General features: G+C 32.6%; 1 protein-coding gene across 1 annotated transcript; it reads left to right on the plus strand.

Annotated features, from left to right (window-relative positions):
* Window positions 1-3,746: 3,746 nt before the first annotated feature.
* Window positions 3,747-15,511, plus strand: LOC133185661 (fibrinogen-like protein A). Its single transcript, XM_061320969.1, has 6 exons — window positions 3,747-4,079; window positions 4,183-4,264; window positions 8,373-8,509; window positions 9,098-9,194; window positions 9,319-9,483; window positions 15,264-15,511. The coding sequence occupies exons 1-6, from the start codon at window positions 3,747-3,749 to the stop codon at window positions 15,509-15,511; spliced, it is 1,062 nt and encodes a 353-aa protein (XP_061176953.1).
* The last annotated feature ends 4,298 nt before the right edge of the window (window positions 15,512-19,809 follow it).

Raw genomic sequence — 19,809 nt, forward strand, 5'->3', positions numbered from 1 at the left:
ACTTCACAGGAATCACACACGATATTCATGCTATTTGCTTCTAAACCCCCCATTTACTCTTTACATCCAGTCTTGGCCAAATTCTCGTTACACAACATTATCAATTCTCAAGTTACTTGTTGAAATGTTATGACGTCATCGGTGGGGAGAGTTTACTTCAAGTGACAGATACAGCATAATAAAATAAAAAAATATATTTTTGTTAATATTTGCAACTTTCTATTCATTTTTAGGAGTTAAATTATATCTCTAAATAACAATATTAAGAAAACTTGTGTTCTATAATTGACGTCATCTCGCCTACTACATGTATGACGTCATATTGTATCACTGATTTAGTCAAGATTATCTTAGTACTTCCTTAAGGAGGGATTCTTGTCTGGTTTCTGACTAGATGAAATATTCAAAGTATATTTGCTTATATGTTTTATATATTTAGATGTAAGAGAATTAAAAGATCATACTTTTCTTTCCTCATCACAATTGTACAACTGTAAATAGGAATGGTAGACTGAGTTTGAAATCTAGCAGGGACTATATTTTTGGCGGAATGGCGGTGTATGAAAATATCTTCTTTTCTGCCCCTCAAAATAATTATAGAACAATGAATTTTGTTATAATTTTTACACGATCAAAGACTTGGAGAAAATTCTTAAATGTAAGTTGAATTAATGATAAGGGACTAAAGTTTTAAAATATATAAAATAAATATGATTTTCCAAACAAACTACAATTATGTTAGCTTTTAAAAGCTTCTAATCTAAGTTCACATTTAAGCCAAAAATTCGTAAAAAGTGTTTTTTTCTCTCTTAGTAAACGGTCAAAACTTTTTGTTTTTATATCATTTTGTATCTTTATGTGACAACTTTACCATATGTGAAAATAAGAAAAATTTAAATATAGGAAGCATATAAAAGTGACTAAAATATCTTAAAATTCTAAGAAAAGTAGAGAAAATTCGGATTAGCCAATATCCATTTTAGTTTTATTATTTATGTCAATTTGGTAATATCATCTTATAGAACCATAATGGTAATATCACTTTATGCAAGAAGAAAAACATTTTATTTATTGAATTAGAAGTAGGCATCGCATGATTGGCAACAGTATTTTTTATTCTTAATGTCCAGTGAAAAGGTACTGACCTTGACCTGACCTTGCCTCTAATATAAAATGGACAAATTTAATCCCACTGATACCATCACTTAGTGATATTGTTTTCTTGATTCTATAAAAAAATCATTGATTTTTAAATATAAGAAATAAGTGTTCTTATGAGAAGAATCCCTCCTTAACACAACTGCGTACCTACCTTGTCATTGGTCATTTGAAAAATAATTTTGTTAAAAAATATTCTGATTGTACACACAAGTAATCTAAGATTGACATTGAAAAGATACTTGAGATTCTGATTGACAATATCTATGTGGTTTTTGGAGACCAGGTCTTCCAATAATCTATTGGAATTCCCATGGGTACCAATATCGCCCCGTTATTAGCAGACCTTTTTTAGTATTCATTAGAAGCAGAATTTGTCCAAACTCTTACACGTGAAAAGAAGAAAACACTTGCTGTGGCCTTCAACTCGACATTTAGATATATCGACGACGTATTGTCAATTAACAATGATTATTTCCATTCTTATGCCGATACGATATATCCAAGTGAGTTTGAGATAAAAGATACTACAGAGTCTGACACATCTGTTATATATTTGGATATTTTACTTGAAAAAGACGTTAATGGTAATCTAACAACCAAGCTTTTTGATAAACGTGATGACTTTAACTTTTCAATCGTTAACTTCCCTTACTTATGCAGCAATTAACCTTTATCACCTAGACACGGGGTTTATATCTCTCAGTTGATCCGATACGCAAGAGCATGCTCTGTGTATGTACAATTTCTAAAACGAGGTAAATTATTGACAAACAAGTTGTTGAAACAGGAATATCAGCAGTATCGTTTAAAATCATCATTTCGTAAGTTCTATGGTCGATACAATGACCTTGTCAGCAAAAACAATTTATCAATTGAGTCAAATCCTGACTGACGTTTTTCATACTTATTGTTAGGCCATTATTTACACACTGAATTGTGGACGGATTTTTCCGTTATTCCTGATCATCACAAGACGCACACGGCGGATGTTACTGGTCGGCAGGGAATGCTAACTCCTCCATGGCACCTGATCCCACCTCTGATGTTTTGGAGGTCCGTGTTTGCCCTGCACCTATTTTGTAATGTTTAATGGACTTTTGCGCTTGAATACTGTTCGTTATCTCCACATATTTCACAACAACCATCGTAACATCATTCTGCGTCGGAATACCACTAGACCGCACACTGCACGCTATTGTTACTATCTACAGCAGCAAATCTTTAATGTGCTACACGGACATGCAAAATCACCAGATTTATCTCCTACAGACCATGTTTGGAATGAAATGGAATGGCGTCTTTGTAAACAGCAAATATCCTACGTTAGAGACATTATATCGTTCTTGTGCATATGGCGGAACATTACCCAGGAAGTTCTGCATAAGCTGATTTGTTCAATGCATCGTAGGTTTGAAGACTGCATCAGTGCAAAGGGCGATCTTACACGCTATTAAACTTGTTAAACTTTTTTGCAGCCCCTTAATTGCAGTTGTTATTCGTATCAAACGTAATGGACATAATCCGTAATTTGATGATTGAATTGTAAGACAATGTATTATAAGATAAGATATTCTTTATCCCCCCCCCCCCCGTATTAATGGAGAGTTTGTACAATCAAATAATTATCTCGTGTGATAGCACAATACAAAAGAGGAAACAAATTTATAAGTATCCATTTTTCTAGTAGAACATTATAGGTTTTGACAATATATGGCAAAGAGGCCTTCGTTTTTATATATTGTTGATGCAACTATTATCATAATACGCTTCCATTTTGTAAAAGATTTTTTTTTCTAAACATGTTTTTGGGAGGCTAGTCAACGATTCCATTCAGGTAGATTATATCCCCCTCCTCATAATGCACCTCGGCTCCCTTTTAAAAGAAAATTAATCTTACATACGTGCCTGACATTAACTTTGTTACTTCACACTTGAATAGGATTTATAAATTCAAATTAATACAAATGTTTATTGTGATTGAACCGCTTTTCTCTCATTATGTTTGGCTAGGACATCAGCAAATGTAAACAAATAAGACGGCAGGGATTGCTTACTGAGTTTCTATTATTTAATTTTTGAATCATATAATAAGATATTTAATGATGGTTTTAATATGGACATTACGATGATTTTACCTCCTTTGAATTATAATAATTACACCCGGCGCAGCGGATACTGTACTCCTCAGATGTCTAAATAAAAACAACAATAATTGTACGAAGTAATGTAGATACTTAAGATTGCAAATACGAATAGAAGATGTCTTTGTTTTCTGCAATGAAATTTGAGAAAATGTAGTAGATAAGATCTTGAGAACATTCATTATTTTTATTTTTAAAAATAGGATAAAAGTTTCAAATATAAACAACAATAAAATTAAGATCAGTACAATCTTTCAAAAACTTAACAATTCAATCAATAACACAAATGATACTATCACGTGATGCCTCATCAATCATAATGAACAGACCTTAGCAATATGTATATATGATACAGGAGTGTAGAAAACTCAAACAGTTCATTATTCTGGTAGCACTCGTCGACAATGAAATCTGACCACTAAATCGTTGCAGAAAACTGTTGAAATGGAATTAGCGGCGAGTCCTAAGGTGATCAGTGTGTACCTCATTGGACAAACCCTAACTCTTTTACAGACATGCTACTCTCAGTGCTTCGACCCAAAGACTTTAATCATTAGCAATTATGAAAACCCCTCAGTACCTGGTTTTAACCTTTTGAACAATGCTGGAATAAGAATGTGCATGATGGTTTGTAACAAATTTGAGTTGTGTCGCTCAGTGGATTGGATACGCGAAAAAAAGATATGCCGGATAAACACAAGATTTGCCACAAAAAATGTCAGTGGATTAATGACCGAAGGTCGCACCATTCATGTTGACCGAGAAAATTTTCCGAAGGTAAGCAATGTATGGGACATTAAGAAACAAATATTGAAGTAGTCAGATTAGAAGCATTTCGATCAAATAAACAAGTTTTCACTCTAAGCTGAATGACTTTCAGCACCTGGCTGCCGATTGTCCCAAGCATGCCTGTACCGAGGATGCCATTTGTCTTCGGGGCAACTGTATGCCTGTTTTAAAAGGTAACACATAAGATTCTTAACACATTTCTATAGGAGATGATTATAAAACTGCACTTTGGGTAGGATCCAAATCAAAGTTTATTGGAATTCAATTAGCGTAAACGGCTCCACGTCAAACCTAAGACGTTTAACATAGGTAGTGCTATTCCTTCGCCAAGCACCCATCACCAGAAGTGAAAGTCAGGGGTCCTTGGAATAAACCTTAAAATCCAAGGTTCCCTGTCACATAAGGCGTTGGTACGATAGAGTTCCTTCACTGCTTCGGCATTAATCACCATACATAGGTCAAAATTTGTGGCACTTCACCTAAAGCGGGTGCCATCTCTATATGAGTGAAACGTTCTCGAAAGGGACGTTGAACAAATTCAATCAATTAATTTTACGATGTTTTGTTTAATACAAATCTCTTGTGCTAATAAGGGTAACTGGACATTAGTATCTTCCCGATTAGATTTTTTTTGGCATTTAGAAAGAATAGGGGATGTTGTCAAACTATGTAGTAAAAACTTTTTGATTTGAGAGTATCAAAATCGTCTAATAATCATATTTTTGAATGCAGTGACTGATTATTTTACCTGCATGTTTCTATAAGCATGCTTATAACTTAAAGAATTAAGACATTCAAATTTAAAATCAATAAAAATGGAAAATAAAATAATTTGGAAAGAATTTATCCTGTTTCCTTCTTATACGAAACATCTTATATAGGAATAGTTCTTGTGTTGATGAAACACACAAACACAGGCACCTGATGTTAGTTATTTTAACTGTATCTCTACCTAAAATTTACAAAAAATAAAATTCAAAATATGCGTTCTTCAAGAATTTGTAAAATCGAACAGAAATGATTGAAATATATTTACATTCTTCAAAGTAATTGAGATAAATTAATTACATTTGTAAAAATCAATTGTACAGTCATGTAATTTTAATTGCAAATAATTAACAAAATTAATAATATATTTCAAAGTATTTAATTACATATTATTAACCACATACAAAGTAATTGATCCCAACCTTCCCTAACAAAAAATACTATACTTAACTATAGTTTACTATAGGTAACTACAGTATCAAAGTAAAAACTTTGGAACTTTGATTTACACATTGAATTGTCGACGGATTTTTCCGTTATTTCCCGATCATGACACGGCTGGTGTGACCGGTCGGCAGGGGATGCTCACTCCTCCATGGCACCTGATCCCACCTCTGATGTTTGGAGGTCCGTGTTTGCTCTGCTCCTATTTTGTATTGATTAATGGACTTTTGAGCTTGAATACTGTTCGTTATCTCCATATATTTCATTACTATGGTTTAAACTTTGGAAATTTTTATTTACTATAGTGAAAACTTTGGAACTTTGATTTACTATAGTAAAATCTTTGGAACTTTGATTTACTATAGTAAAAACTTTGGAACTTTGATTTACTATACTGAAAACTTTGGAACTTTGATTTACTATAGTAAAAACTTTGGAACTTAGATTTACCATAGTTTAACCCGTAGAATTATGTTTTTGATTCCCATTCTTGACATTCTTTGATATTCTATGGTAAAAATTCATAAAAGCTTCAGAGAACTTTTTTATAAACCCGACCCCTCCACTAACAAATTTAATGTACAAGAAATGAATTTTAATGTAAGGTTGTCTCATTTATTTCAATGTATTTAATTTAATACAGATGTAGTTTTTTTTTATGGAGAAAGGAAAATAATATACTATGAAATAAAATTTGCGTCATTTATAACCAAAATACTGAAAATACATTTGAATTAACTAACTTGTAAATTTAAACTACCATGTACAACAACCCCAAGCCCCTATCCAATCCCACCTCCAACCCCTGACAAAAAATTCAAAATATGCAAAAAATTATTTAAAAAATTTAATGAGTTGATAAACTATTGTAAAAACTTAGAAACTATCAACTATAGTAAAAACTTTGGAACTTTGATTTACTAGAGTAAAAACTTTGGAACTTTGATTTACTACAGTGAAAACTTTGGAACTTTGTTTAAGTATAGTAAAAACTTTGGAACTTTAATTTACTATTGTAAAAACTTTAGAACTTTGATTTAATATAGTGTAAGCTTTGGAACTTTGATTTACAATAGTTAAAACTTTGGAACTTTGATTTACAATAGTGAGAACTTTGGAACTTTGATTTACTATAGTGAAAACTTTGGAACTTTGATTAACTATAGTTTTCAATAGTATTTTTGTTAGGGTTCTTACTAACTGTTATTATTTTTCTGCTACTAGTTTCCTTGTTAAATACTAGTCTTAATGCGATAAAAGTGTCTTTAACGAAACATAACTCTTAAGCCGGTCTGTAAAGAAATATATGGAGATAACAAACAGTATTCAGGCTCAAAATCCCATTAAACAATATAAAATAGGAGCAGAGCAAACATGGACCTCCAAAACATCAGTGGGATCAGATGCCATGGAGGAGAGAGCATTCCCTGCCGACCAATCGCATCCGCCGTGTGCTTCTTGTCATGGTCGGGAAATAACGGGAAAATACGCGACAATTCAGTGTGTAAATAATTGACAATTAGTATGAAAAACGTCAGTCTGCATTTGACTCAATGATAAATTGTATTTGCTGACAAGGTCATTGTATTGATCATAAAACGTACGAAATGATGACTTTAAACTAAACTGCTGATATTCTTGTTTCATCAACTTGTTTGTCAATAATTTACCTCGTTTTAGAAATTGTACTTACGTAGAGCATGCTCTTGCGTATCGAATCAACTGAGAGACTTATACGCCGTATGCAGGTGATGAAGGTATATTGCTGCATAAGTAAGGGAAGTTGACGATTGAAAAGTTAAAGTCATCACGTTTATCATAAAGCTTGGTTGTTAGATTACCATTAACGTCTTTTTCAAGTAAAATATCCAGATATGAAACAGATGTGTCAGCGTTAGGTATCAAAGTTGATTTTCCTTCGTAGGAAAATCTTAGAAAAAAGATTTAGAGATAAGATGATAATTTGCTTGTTTGTTTTAAGGAATGCAAGCTTTTGTTTACATAATACATGTTTTCACATTTACCATTTCACATCATATGTAATCTATCAAATTAATCAAGATAAGTCAGTAAAGAAGATATTAAAAATTTACTTCGTCAGGTATACAGTGAAAATGCATTAAGCTCTAACATTTAAACAAATACTATGAAATACTTTGTTTATACAGGAATTTTGGTTAAACAATGCAGAAATATACATATTGTATTTTTCTGCAATCATTACCGAATGCAATCTTTTTCCTGTACAAACAAAAAAAGGGTTAACATTTTCTGGTTAATATTTATATCGGTATTAATTATTTATATAAATAGATGAAAGTGCCTAACAATGGATATCAGTGTGTCTATCACCTTGATACAAGAACATTGAAAAAAAATTACTAAAGCGTTGAAAAAAAAACTTCCTTCAACAGTTGCTTTGAAATATATTATGCATAAATCATATACTTTAAAATCCGAATATTATTTCTAAACAACAATTGGTTTTCAAAAGATATAAAGGAGCTGAAAAATTAATACCTGAAATTAAACATTCGCTCCATTTTCTCTATAACCCTTAACATGACCAACCACTGCATTCCGTTTAATCCAATCGGTATTATTCCATACACATTTTAACACTGGTTGATGTATATGTATTTGTACCACGTAAAGACTCACCAAGACTTTCCAAAATAATTGATATCTTCATAGATTTTGTCAATGTCAATGAATTTATAACCTAAAATTCTCCAGATAATGTTAATTTTCTTTTTAACCAAAATTGTTAATCATGATAGACTTCCAAGTAATTCTTATTTAACATTTTAATTTACTATGACTGATGGCTAGATATTTTACTCTCCAGACTGCAACTTCTTAACCTTCGGTTTCTGAAAAAGTATTTTAAAGGGTCTAAAAAGAAAATATTTCGGTTAAAAGGGCTTTCGTTTATAAATAAACAAACACTAAATAAAACCTATCAATCTCCATTGAATTATATGTTTGAAAACATGTGAAACGAATAGCAAGTTTAATGAAAATAATTATTCATTTATTTTTTTTTTTTACATTTTTTACATTGAATAGAAAAAATATATAAAGATTGTTCAGATATTGTGAAAAGAAACCCAAGCAAGAAAGGACAAAATGGAGTGTATGTTATTTACCCTGACATTCTGAGAGAAGTCTTCTGTGACATGACGACTGATGGAGGAGGGTGGACGGTGAGTAGTGTTTAAGTTTTTGAAAGATTAACGAATACGCAAAAAAAATCCTTTTATTATCTATTTAAACTTTAACTGTAGAAAATCTAAGACAGGTACAGATGATATAGCTTATCATGAAAACAAGTTTAACAAAACTTTATCATGATGACATTATGGCTGCGTAACGTGAAGCTGTCCCGCATTATAAGAACCTGAAAAAGGGATGACAATCGAAACAATGCCATAAATCTTGACCATAACATTTACCAAACATCAAGGCACGAACACTAACATAACATAACAAAGAACAGAAGAATTTAAATGTGGAATTAACTGTACTCACAAGCAGAGTCAAAACAAAGAAACTACCCACACAACTTTGAATTGGATTTGGTTTCTAAACCCTTTTACACATTGACAATTATAGATTTTCAAATAATTCTATATTATTCAGTTTTGTTTCATACCGCTGCTATATCACCAAATAGTAACACTGATATATATTCTAGCTTGAAACTTTACATAAAATTGAGAAGAATGTAAAATAGTGGTCGGTGTTTATTTTTACATGAAACAATATAATAAAATATCTAGCGTTGTTTACAGGTTATTCAGAAACGACAGGATGGTGACGTCGATTTTTACAGGACATGGATAGAGTATAAAAACGGATTTGGGAATGCCACTAAAAATTATTGGATAGGTATGGTTTTATATATATATATATATATATATATATATATATATATATATATATATATATATATATATATATATATATATATATATATATATATATATATATATATATATATATATATATATAGGGAATGAAGCAATCTACGCCTTAACAAAGGATAAAAACCAAGAACTCCGTGTTGATCTCCACAGACATAATGGAGAACAGGCCTATGCTTTATATACCACATTTTACCTCGGAGACGAAAACAATAAATATACCCTTACAGTATCTGGATATAACGGAACAGCGGGTGAGTAGTGTAATCCCCCAATTTATTGAGCCTTATTTTCCTCCTGCATAATGAACGACAAAATGTACAGTCAAGCACCAGCACATATTGTCGTCAGCGACAATATGTGCAGTCAAGGTCGACACATATTGTCGTCGATATATTGTTTTGACGAATATTTACTTGAGAAAGGAGAGATTGACAAACACACACACACGCACGGAGAGAGACAGTCAGCATTATTCGGAATACTATAGGGAGAAAACATTTTGGTCAGAAAACTGTGTCCAGGATTAATTTAGATCACTGTGATATGTCAAGATACCGTACTTCTTGAGATATCTGATAAATCAGCCTATTCTTTTTTCTTGAAATACATACTTGGAGATTGAATACATGTACTAGTTTTTTGTTCAGTAGTAATGATTTTTTGGAAATTATTTTTGGTTTTATTCCTATATACAATCATGTGCCGATATATTTGGCGTTGGGGTTGACATTTTTAGATCACCTGAACTGGAAGTTCAAGTGAGCTTTTCTGATCACATTTTGTCTGACCGTCCTTCTGTCTGTAAACTTTTCACAATTTCATGTTCTTCTCAAGAACTACTCGGTCAATTTCAACTAAACTTGCCACAAAGAATCAGTGGATAAAGAGGATTCAAGTTTGTTAAAATGAAAGGCCATGCCCTCTTTCAAGGAAGTAGTTAGGAATTAGTGAGAATTAAGTGACATCTTTTAAAAATCTTCTCAAGCACCACTGTGTCAGAAAAGACGAAACTTACATGAAAGCTTCATTATGAAGTGTAGATTCAGTTTTATTCAGATCATGTCCCTCCGGGGAAGGGAGTGGCTTCAATCGGTGATCAAAGATTTTCATTGAATATTTACAAAAAATCTTTCATTTTTTTTCAAAAAGTGCTGAGTTACAAGAGAGGATACATATGTGAAAGCTTCGTTACATAGCGTACGATCAACTTTGGTGTGCTGGCACGAAAAAGACCCCTCACTGCTCAATGACCCTGAGTGCCAAGTATAGGTATAAATTTGAGGCCCTCCAGCGGCAAGTGGAGACGTCTACATACGAACGAACAATTATCGAAATGGACATTATAACAACAAACAAACAAAAACAAAATCAATTTTGTTCATATCATGATCACAGGGATAGGGTGTGGCTACAATGAGCGATCAAAGTTTTACATAGGAAGATATATAGAAAATCCTTAAAAATATTCTTAAAAGCCAGATAGATGTAGCACCGGCGCAGATTTCAAGTATCTTCAAATCAAACCGGGTCTAGGGTTGGGCGATCAAAGTTATACATAGGAATATATGCGAAATTTCTGTAAAAAAAAAATCTTCTAAAAACAGCAGAGCAATTATAGTCATATTTATATGGATTGATTGTAGGTACACATTGTCGCCGGCGACAATATGAACAGGACGATAAGTTGTACCGTCACAATCACTTTGCATGAAATAGCATACGAGACACGTTAGTATGATTCACACACCAATTGCATTCACAAAACTACTAAAAAAAGCAACAACAAAAGAAATCTTTAAGCAGCAATTTCTGTGGGACGACAATATTTGCATGTGTTACTTTTCAGCTGGTGTAAAGACAAATAATGACCCCCATAGAATTATGACCTGGGGTCATTTTTCAACGACAATGATGACCCCCCCCCCTCCAGCCGTAGAAAAAATTATATTTTTGTAGAAAAAGAGCCCTAGGGGTGATATTTTCATATGTGCCTCTTATAAAAAATTGACCCCCGCTGAAAAATGACCCCTTTTCCAATAGAATGATACAAATTTATAGAAGGTGATTGATGCCAAGGTTTGAACCTCAATGTTCAATTCTTCTTTATGCCCTTTTTGACCAACACGGGACGAGCGCGCAATTAAAATGCAATAAAACAGCATTACATTTACATGCATAGTTCTATCTTTCAAGCCTATTTTCTTCTCAGCACAAATTGCAAATCGCAAAATGGCTATTATTGGTTATAACTCTTAACGTAATCTTCCGATATGACGGTCTTCCATTTGTTTCATATCTGGATATCTGACCGGTCATAGACATTCATAGCTAAATAACAGACAAGGGGGTGTTCTGGCTTTTTAATGGTAAACATCCCAAAGTATTTAGCATGCTTTGAGTACGGTCAACTTTTTTTTTTAAAAAGTTAAGAGAAAGATGAATGAGTTTTCGGAAATAAATATGGAAAGTTATGCAATGTAATATATATTTTTTGAATGACATAAGAAGTCGTATAAATGAGGTAGATTGTATTGCAAATGACAATATCTCGTGCGAATGACATACTGTGGATATATTTCCTAATAGAAAAAAAAGGTAAAGATCACGAACAATGATTATTTTGAAGTATCCACAATCAGTACAGATCTGTTAACAGGGCATAAAAAAGGACCCCCCGAAAATTGCAGAAGTGGGTTCAGGTACCTAGAAAGAGTAAGCATCCCCTGTTGACCCGTCACACCGTCGTGAGCCCTATGAAGAAATCAGGTAAACGGGACATTCCGTTGTCGAATTTAGTATAAAAACAAAGGCAAAACAGTTGACTAAATTATAGGTTTGCTTATATTTGTTGACAGGGTCATTGATACGACCATTGAATTTACGAAATGCTGACTTTAAACGAGGTTTTGAAACCCCTGTTACATCAACTTACATGTATCTGCCAGTAGCCTGCCTCGATTCAAAAATTAATCGTTCTCTTGGGTATCGAATAAGTTGGTAGACATAAACTTCATATGCAAATGATAGCGGAATATTACTAAATAAACAAGCATTCTGAGAGTATTGCATAAGCAATACTAGTCCCCTAACGGCAAGTGTAATCTGGTTCCCGTTAAAAATTGAAAACATCATAATTCAGTCAAAAATCAATGAAGTGGAACAATATGGAAACTTGATCTATAACTCATCAAGGTAAAGTTACATGCCAAAAATCAGCTCAATATCTGCAAGCGTTTAGGAAAAAATTGCAGAAAACCCTGAAAAATTGAAAAGGCCGTAATTCCGTCAAAAATTATTGAAGCGGAACGAAATGCAAACTTGATCTGTAGCTCATCAAGATACACCCACATATCAAAAACCAGCTCAATATCTGCAAGCGTTTAGAAAAAAAAGTGCGGAAAACTAAGTGGGACAGACTGACAGACAGACAGAAGGACTAATAAGGAAAGCTGACAATGGAAATAGCTAAAATCATCCCGATTGTCGGACAATTTAGTTGCTAGTTGGTCTTTATCGTCTATAGTCAGTAGAACGTCCAAATATGAAGCAGACGTGGCAAACATAAGAAGAACATAAAATTTCTGCATGTCTGAAATATATACAATAATATAATGTGCATTCAATTTTATTTATAAATAGAGGTCTGTAGGAATTTCAAATATATAGAAGTAATAAAGAAGAATCCCAGTATAATGTACATTAAAGTCTGTTAACATGGTCGTCTGAGAATGGGATACATGCATGTAAGAGGAATATATATTTTTTTAAATCCACTTTAAAACAGTGATACATTTGTCAAATCAATATGGAAACATTTCAATACAGTGTATATTGAAGTAGATTGATGTTTTTAATTCATCATTAATTTACCTTCGAGGTGAAGATAAGTATTCTTTTTTCTACATTGAACTAAAAATAGATTGAAAACAATTCTGAAAAGTTACTTCACCTGCATCCGAATTCAACTCAAGTGAACATAATATTCAGGCACATAGATTAGGAGAAGGGGAGAAATTGTCCCCCTTCCCAATTTTTTCTGAGTGTAAATTTTAGCAATTTCTAGTTTGAAAATGTTCATTGAAAGTCCTGTAACACCCCCTCTTTTTTATACTGTATATAGTTAAAAAATTCTCCTACTTGAGTGGACAAGGTGAACATAACATTCAGGCGCATAGAATCAGGGCTAGGATAGGGAGTCCTCTCCCTTCCATTTTCATGAACGTAAATTTTTATTTTCCTCTTGAAAATGTTCATTGCAAGTCTAGTTGACCTACCCCCCCCCCCCCAACTTTTTGATAAAATAGAATAAAAGGAAATCCCTCTTACATCAATAAACTTTTTGAGGGGTTCATCAAAGATATTTTTAAGGTAACGTCATTTTTGCCTTTTATAATGCCCCATTTCTCCTTCCGATGCTATGCCTGACATTTATTTTTTCTACATTGCACCAAAAATAGATTTCAAATGCAAAATTAATACTGGTTATGCTTATGTTAACTCCGATTCTCTCACTGTGTTTGTCTAGGACTTGAGCAAATGTAAGCAAGAAACTTGACATGTCTGCTTAATCATTCTGTATCAATTTAATCGTTGAATCCTATAATAAATCAATTATATATTGCTGTTTTTCTTTTTTCTGTCAGTACGATGATTTTCCACCAACAATGTTCACTTCGCCCTTTCAGCTCGATAAATCATTCTGAATCATTGCATTGACCTTAAAAACAGCAATAATTGTATAATGTTGCAAAAAACAGAGCAGAGGAATCTCATGGATGGAGAAAATAAATTATATTGAGGGAAGTTGAAGACGATGGTATAATTGTATAATGTAATGAGTTCAACATATCATCAATTTATTCCCACTTTAGCTCAGGTGCGCATTATGGCCAACAGGTCTCTTGATTTTTTTTTTTTTTTTTTTTTTTGGCATCTTAAAATTTCAACTTCAATCCACAAGGGGTCATTATTCTACGGCGGTCATTTTTCTTCACGTGGAGTATGCTGATTTTTTCTACGGGCAAAACGGTCATTTTTCGACGTCGAATAATGACCGGGGGTCAATTTTCGCCGTTGAATAATGACCGGGGGTCTTTATTCGATGGCGAAAAATGACCCCCGGTCATCATTCTATGGGGGTCATTGTTCGTCTTGACACCGGCGACAATATGTACCGATTGACGACAATATGTGCAGTTAGGGAAGTTACATATTGTCGCCGACGACAATATGTAGAAAGCGACAATACAAGTATGTACCGTCACAAGCCTTCTGTTTGCTTGCCAAATGTCCCTGGCTACTGAACCATGAGCTCAAATCTTTTATTTTCAATAACTTTAAGATTCCAATGGACATATGGTACTACGATATGTTTAATCAAAATTTGATTTTAAAAAATCTTCAAATATTGTCTAAAAATCTTGATAAACACCCTGACGTTTTAAAAGCTCGAATTTAAAAGTACGAGCTTGCAATAGTTAACACTTGATTTCATATGTATTTTTCATATAAAATACTCACTGTTAAAATTTAGTTATCGTTCTTTACAACATATTCAATGTCCAATTCTAGTTCACTCTTATATTAGAAAGATTGAAACGTAAAGCAGAGTTACGTATGTGTATTTTCAAAATTTCTCATAGTAACATCTTCTCATCGTTCATAACAAATACCTCGATCCGGCAATCATTGCAAGTTTCCTTTTTCTCATTGATGCCGATCTGAAGACGTTACTAGCCGTGAAGATTGGCGAAATTACGAATAGGTAGTTTACAGAGAATTGTGGAACCAAGTTTCAGATTAACATATTCACGGTACACACATCAATCATATTTTAGCTTTTTTTTTCTTTTCTTGATGCTAAAAATATCATTTATATATTGTCAATATCCTAAAACAGGTCATAGAGTGACTCGTTGCATGGTATAACATTAACTACTTAAGACTTGGACAATGATATGGTGTAAATGTATTACGATAAATCATTTATTAATAATTTGTAGACGTTGATGTTATCTATACTCTGTTACAGGAGACAGTTTGGATTATCACAATGGTATGAAATTCAGCACAAAGGACCAAGACAACGATAACGGGAGTGGTTTTAGTTGTGCTACAGACCGACACGGAGCCTGGTGGTACAACAGCTGTGACCACTCAAACCTTAACGGACAGTACGCCACATCAGCTGTGTCTGGTGACAAATACCCGGTATGGGATCACTGGAAAGGATGGGAAGCATTAAAGCAGACTGTGATGATGATAAGACACAAAAACTAGAGTTAATCTTTCATTAATCTTGAAATATTTATAACGAAATTATGATGAATATTGACTGTTCCTACGTTCTAGCTCGCTGGAGGGCGTAGTTTCATCATTCAGAGGGTATAACCGTGTTATGTAATTAATGTTTCTCGACGAATCAAATTAAAGTTATTTAGATGAAAGTAAGATATCGTTGGTTAGGTGCAGATACCAGATTGGCGTGGTCATAATGACAAGAGCGGGCATAGCTCATAGTTTATTTATGACCAAGGCCATCGGGTATCTGCACAATATCAACAATATTATATGGGGTACGTAACCTTTATCAGTTTAGTTAAATTGATCACAACTAAGTCTTTTGCATGTTGAATTATTTGTTTTATTGAAAATGTGCTAGTTTTCAATGAGGCGTGTTGATTTGCTTTGATTTTTTTCGTACATGTAAAATGTCAAAGTCAAATAATTCAAAATATTATTTGAACTTAACGATTTTTTTTATTAATCTGTTACCTATGCTCCTGTGGCATAGTGCATGGTGACACACAGGGCCTTGTTTTTTTGTTTTTGTTTTTTGTTTTGTTTTTTTTTTTTACAATTATTTAAAGCATTTAATAGTGAAGGAATTTGTACATTTAGAATAGATTAGATGCAATCTAAAATTCAATTATTTAAGAACTTTATTTTTTATTTAATGCATCAAGTTTTCTTAGTTGGTTATAAATAGACCGATATTGAAATCATTTAAGAGATACCAACGATAATACCAATACTAAGGTAATGTCTCATTGGTCTCAAAGAGCGATTTCTAAACTTATTTATCATTTTTTAACGAAAGTCAAAGTCTAAAATGCAAGTTCTCAACTGATATTTTTTTATTATGATTTTTTGGATCAATATGGATATATCTAGTCCGGATGGTTGTTCGAAAAAAAATTAAAACGGGGCTTGGCTTTTTTTTTTCTTTTTTTTTATGAAATGCTCTTTTGTCCAGACTCGATGGGCGGAAAAGAGTAGGTTATATACAGATAACCCATACTTCACAAAGAAATCACGCCTAACTATTATACAAATAGAAGACATTATTCATGTTTATCGTTTATAGGATGATATCTTGGATACCTCTAATTAATGTTTTAAAAAAATCTCAGATTTATAAAGAATATACATTCCTGTTTTGTTAAATGAAAATAGTTAAGATATGTAAAATGTGAAAGATTGTATTCAAAACTAAAAGTAGGGTTGGTTACTTCTCCGTGTATTAAAAAAAGTGGATAGGATTTTAAGAACAGACACAATCTGTGTATATTTAAACTTCCTTCAACTATTTCCTGGAATTTTAAAATACGATCCGAGAACTACTGTTACATGGATATGAAAAGTTGCAAGGCCTGAGAGGTATATCTTTGATTTTCAAACTAGTGCTATAACAAATTATACTTTGTAATGCGTCGACGATAAAACTGAATGGCAATTTCAACAAATGAAAGATCAATTACCTTATATTCATGCTAATTTCCCAGGCTAACATTGTGTCTGACATTAGTAGGCGGGGAATATGGAAATTAACATGGAATTTGTATTTTCAATTCATTTTTGTGTCGCCTGCAGAACAGAGCGACAATTGGATCGCTTTTGTTTAAATTATGGTTTAGATATTTGGCTCATGTATTGCTTGAAAGAATGGCTTTTCTAAAATACCAGGTGGCCTTTGAACTTTACCTTTGACGTTCTTTTCAAAATACATACATTCACAAAATATCATGACTTATATGTTGTTAGAGCATTTCACACCGAAATATATTAAAAACTTGCTTAGAAACTTCTTTTATCTGAAAATTGTTAAAACTACGAATTTTGGATCGCGTTTGATTGACACATATCTTTGCACTTTCACAAAGTAAACTTTATTCATAATACTTCAAAAAGTAAAAAATTGTTGTGTATTTATAAAATATATGAAAACTATCACCCAGAAAGTTAAGAGTAGAAATCCAAGAAAGCAAAACCTACTTATCAGTATTATCAGTCCTTGCCGAGTGATGTGTGCAGAAAAAAACAAATTGAACACACCCGGTAAAACATAAACACTAACAATAACAGAGCTCGTGCCCCGTTAACAAACACAGGTGTCTGACGTTATGTTAGGAAGAATGTCGTTGTCATTGAATTCCTAGAATATTTATGTAAGTTCAAACCATTAAACTGAAGTTTATTTTTTTTTTTTACAAAATGGACATTTAAAATTGTAAACAATGAAAATGTGTCCAGGCTCCTTTAACCAAAAAAAAAAAAAAAAAGGATGATTACCTTTTCATTAATGTAATTTCATTATTCATTTTAACTTGAATTTATATTGATTTTATCTTTTAGGTAATTCTTTTTTAATTGTTGTCTTGCTATCCGTGGATTTTGTTTTCTTTTCAGTATTTAAAATGCTAATCTAATATTAACAAAATATTTTTTTGTTTAATGGCGCTAAAGCAGGCGGCACATGGATACCTTGGAACACTCTAGTTCATCTATTTTTTGCATAATTATTTCACATATAAATGTAAATGTCAAAACAATCAATATTACTATGCCCTTTTTTCTAGACAAAAAATAAATGGCAAAATTTTTATTTTGCAAGGAAATTAATGAAATATTTGGTAAAAATCTGGAGCTTCTGGGCCCTCACCAGCAGGCACGTTCTGTAGGAGAGCCTGGAGGGTAGCCTGCCACCCCCCCCCCCCCACTTATTTCCAAACCTTACCTTTTACTATTGAACATGTTCATTGAAAGGGTGATTGTCACCTCCAACCCCCACAAACTTTTTGTTGTAGCATAGTTAAATCATAATAGTTTGGTAATGTATTAATAAAATTTTGATTTGTGAAAGTTCAAACCTAACCACCATCCCCACCCCCACCATTCCTTGTGTACACTAAGTCCATTCTCACTACGCGTATGAATATCACATTAATGTAGTACAAATAGGAGTTTGTAATCAGTCATTGTTACAAAACCACATTAATGTAGTACAAATGAGAGTTTGTAATCAGTCATTGTTACAATACCACATTAATGTAGTACATATAAGACTTTGTAATCAGTCATTGTTACAATACCACATTAATGTAATACAAATAAGAGTTTGTAATCAGTCACTGTTACAATACCACGTTAATGTAGTACAAATAAGAGTTTGTAATTAGTCATTGTTACAATACCACGTTAATGTAGTACAAATAAGAGTTTGTAATCCGTCATTGTTACAATACCACATTAATGTAGTACAAATAAGAGTTTGTAATCAGTCACTGTTACAATACCACATTAATGTAGTACAAATAAGAGTTTGTAATCAGTCATTGTTACAATACCACATTAATGTAGTACAAATAAGAGTTTGTAATCAGTCATTGTTACAATACCACATTAATGTAGTACAAATAAGAGTTTGTAATCAGTCATTGTTACAATACCACATTAATGTAGTACAAATAAGAGTTTGTAATCAGTCGATCCTACAATACCACATCAATGTAGTACAAAAATACTTTTTAAAGTGTCAGTTCCTAAAACAAAAGTGTTTATATTGTACTGTGTAATTTTTCTCCGATAAAATAATGTAACACAGACTGCAATGTGACAGTTATAAAACACAATGTAGTGCAATTTAGTCTCTGTAATGTGTAAAAGGTCTGTGTGCATTTGGATTAAAAGATCCGAAAATTTTTATTGATATTGGTATTTTTGCAGTAAATGTTAAACAAGAAGATAACGAACAGTGATTATCCTAATAAATACCGTAAACAAAACAAATCATGAACAACACGGACCCCTGGAAACCAAGAGGCGGGATCAGTAAAAAGTAAGCATAAACTTTCTAAGGTCCACTTGTAATAAATTTTAAATGAAGGAAAACCTGTCATTGAAGAACACAGGCAAATTCTACTAATACACAGTAGTGAAACACGTACTGACCGCAGTGTTTTACATCAGGTAAATTTTTTGAAAAGAATTTGACGTTTTAAAACAAATTAGAACGGTTCACTTTAAACAACTGCCATTTTGACGGAACAGAAAACAGACGCACAGAGTAACCATGTTCAAATATCTTTTACACTGTTACGGATCACTGTTTTGAATTGTGAATTTCAGCCTAAAATATCACATGAAATTTTTCCCTTGTCCACTAATGGTTATTTTTTTTCTTTCCTTATTCAAGCAAATTCTTACTCTTTAGGTCTGTGTTTCTGCTCCGACAAAGTGAAACATTGTACATAAAGCATTCTTATATTTCTGTACTAGCCCACGTTACGTATTGGGAG

This window comes from Saccostrea echinata, unplaced genomic scaffold (assembly GCF_033153115.1).
Source record: "Saccostrea echinata isolate AGI-Se365-2 ecotype Australia unplaced genomic scaffold, CSIRO_AGI_Sech_v1 ptg000012l, whole genome shotgun sequence".
Lineage (NCBI taxonomy): Eukaryota > Metazoa > Mollusca > Bivalvia > Ostreida > Ostreidae > Saccostrea > Saccostrea echinata.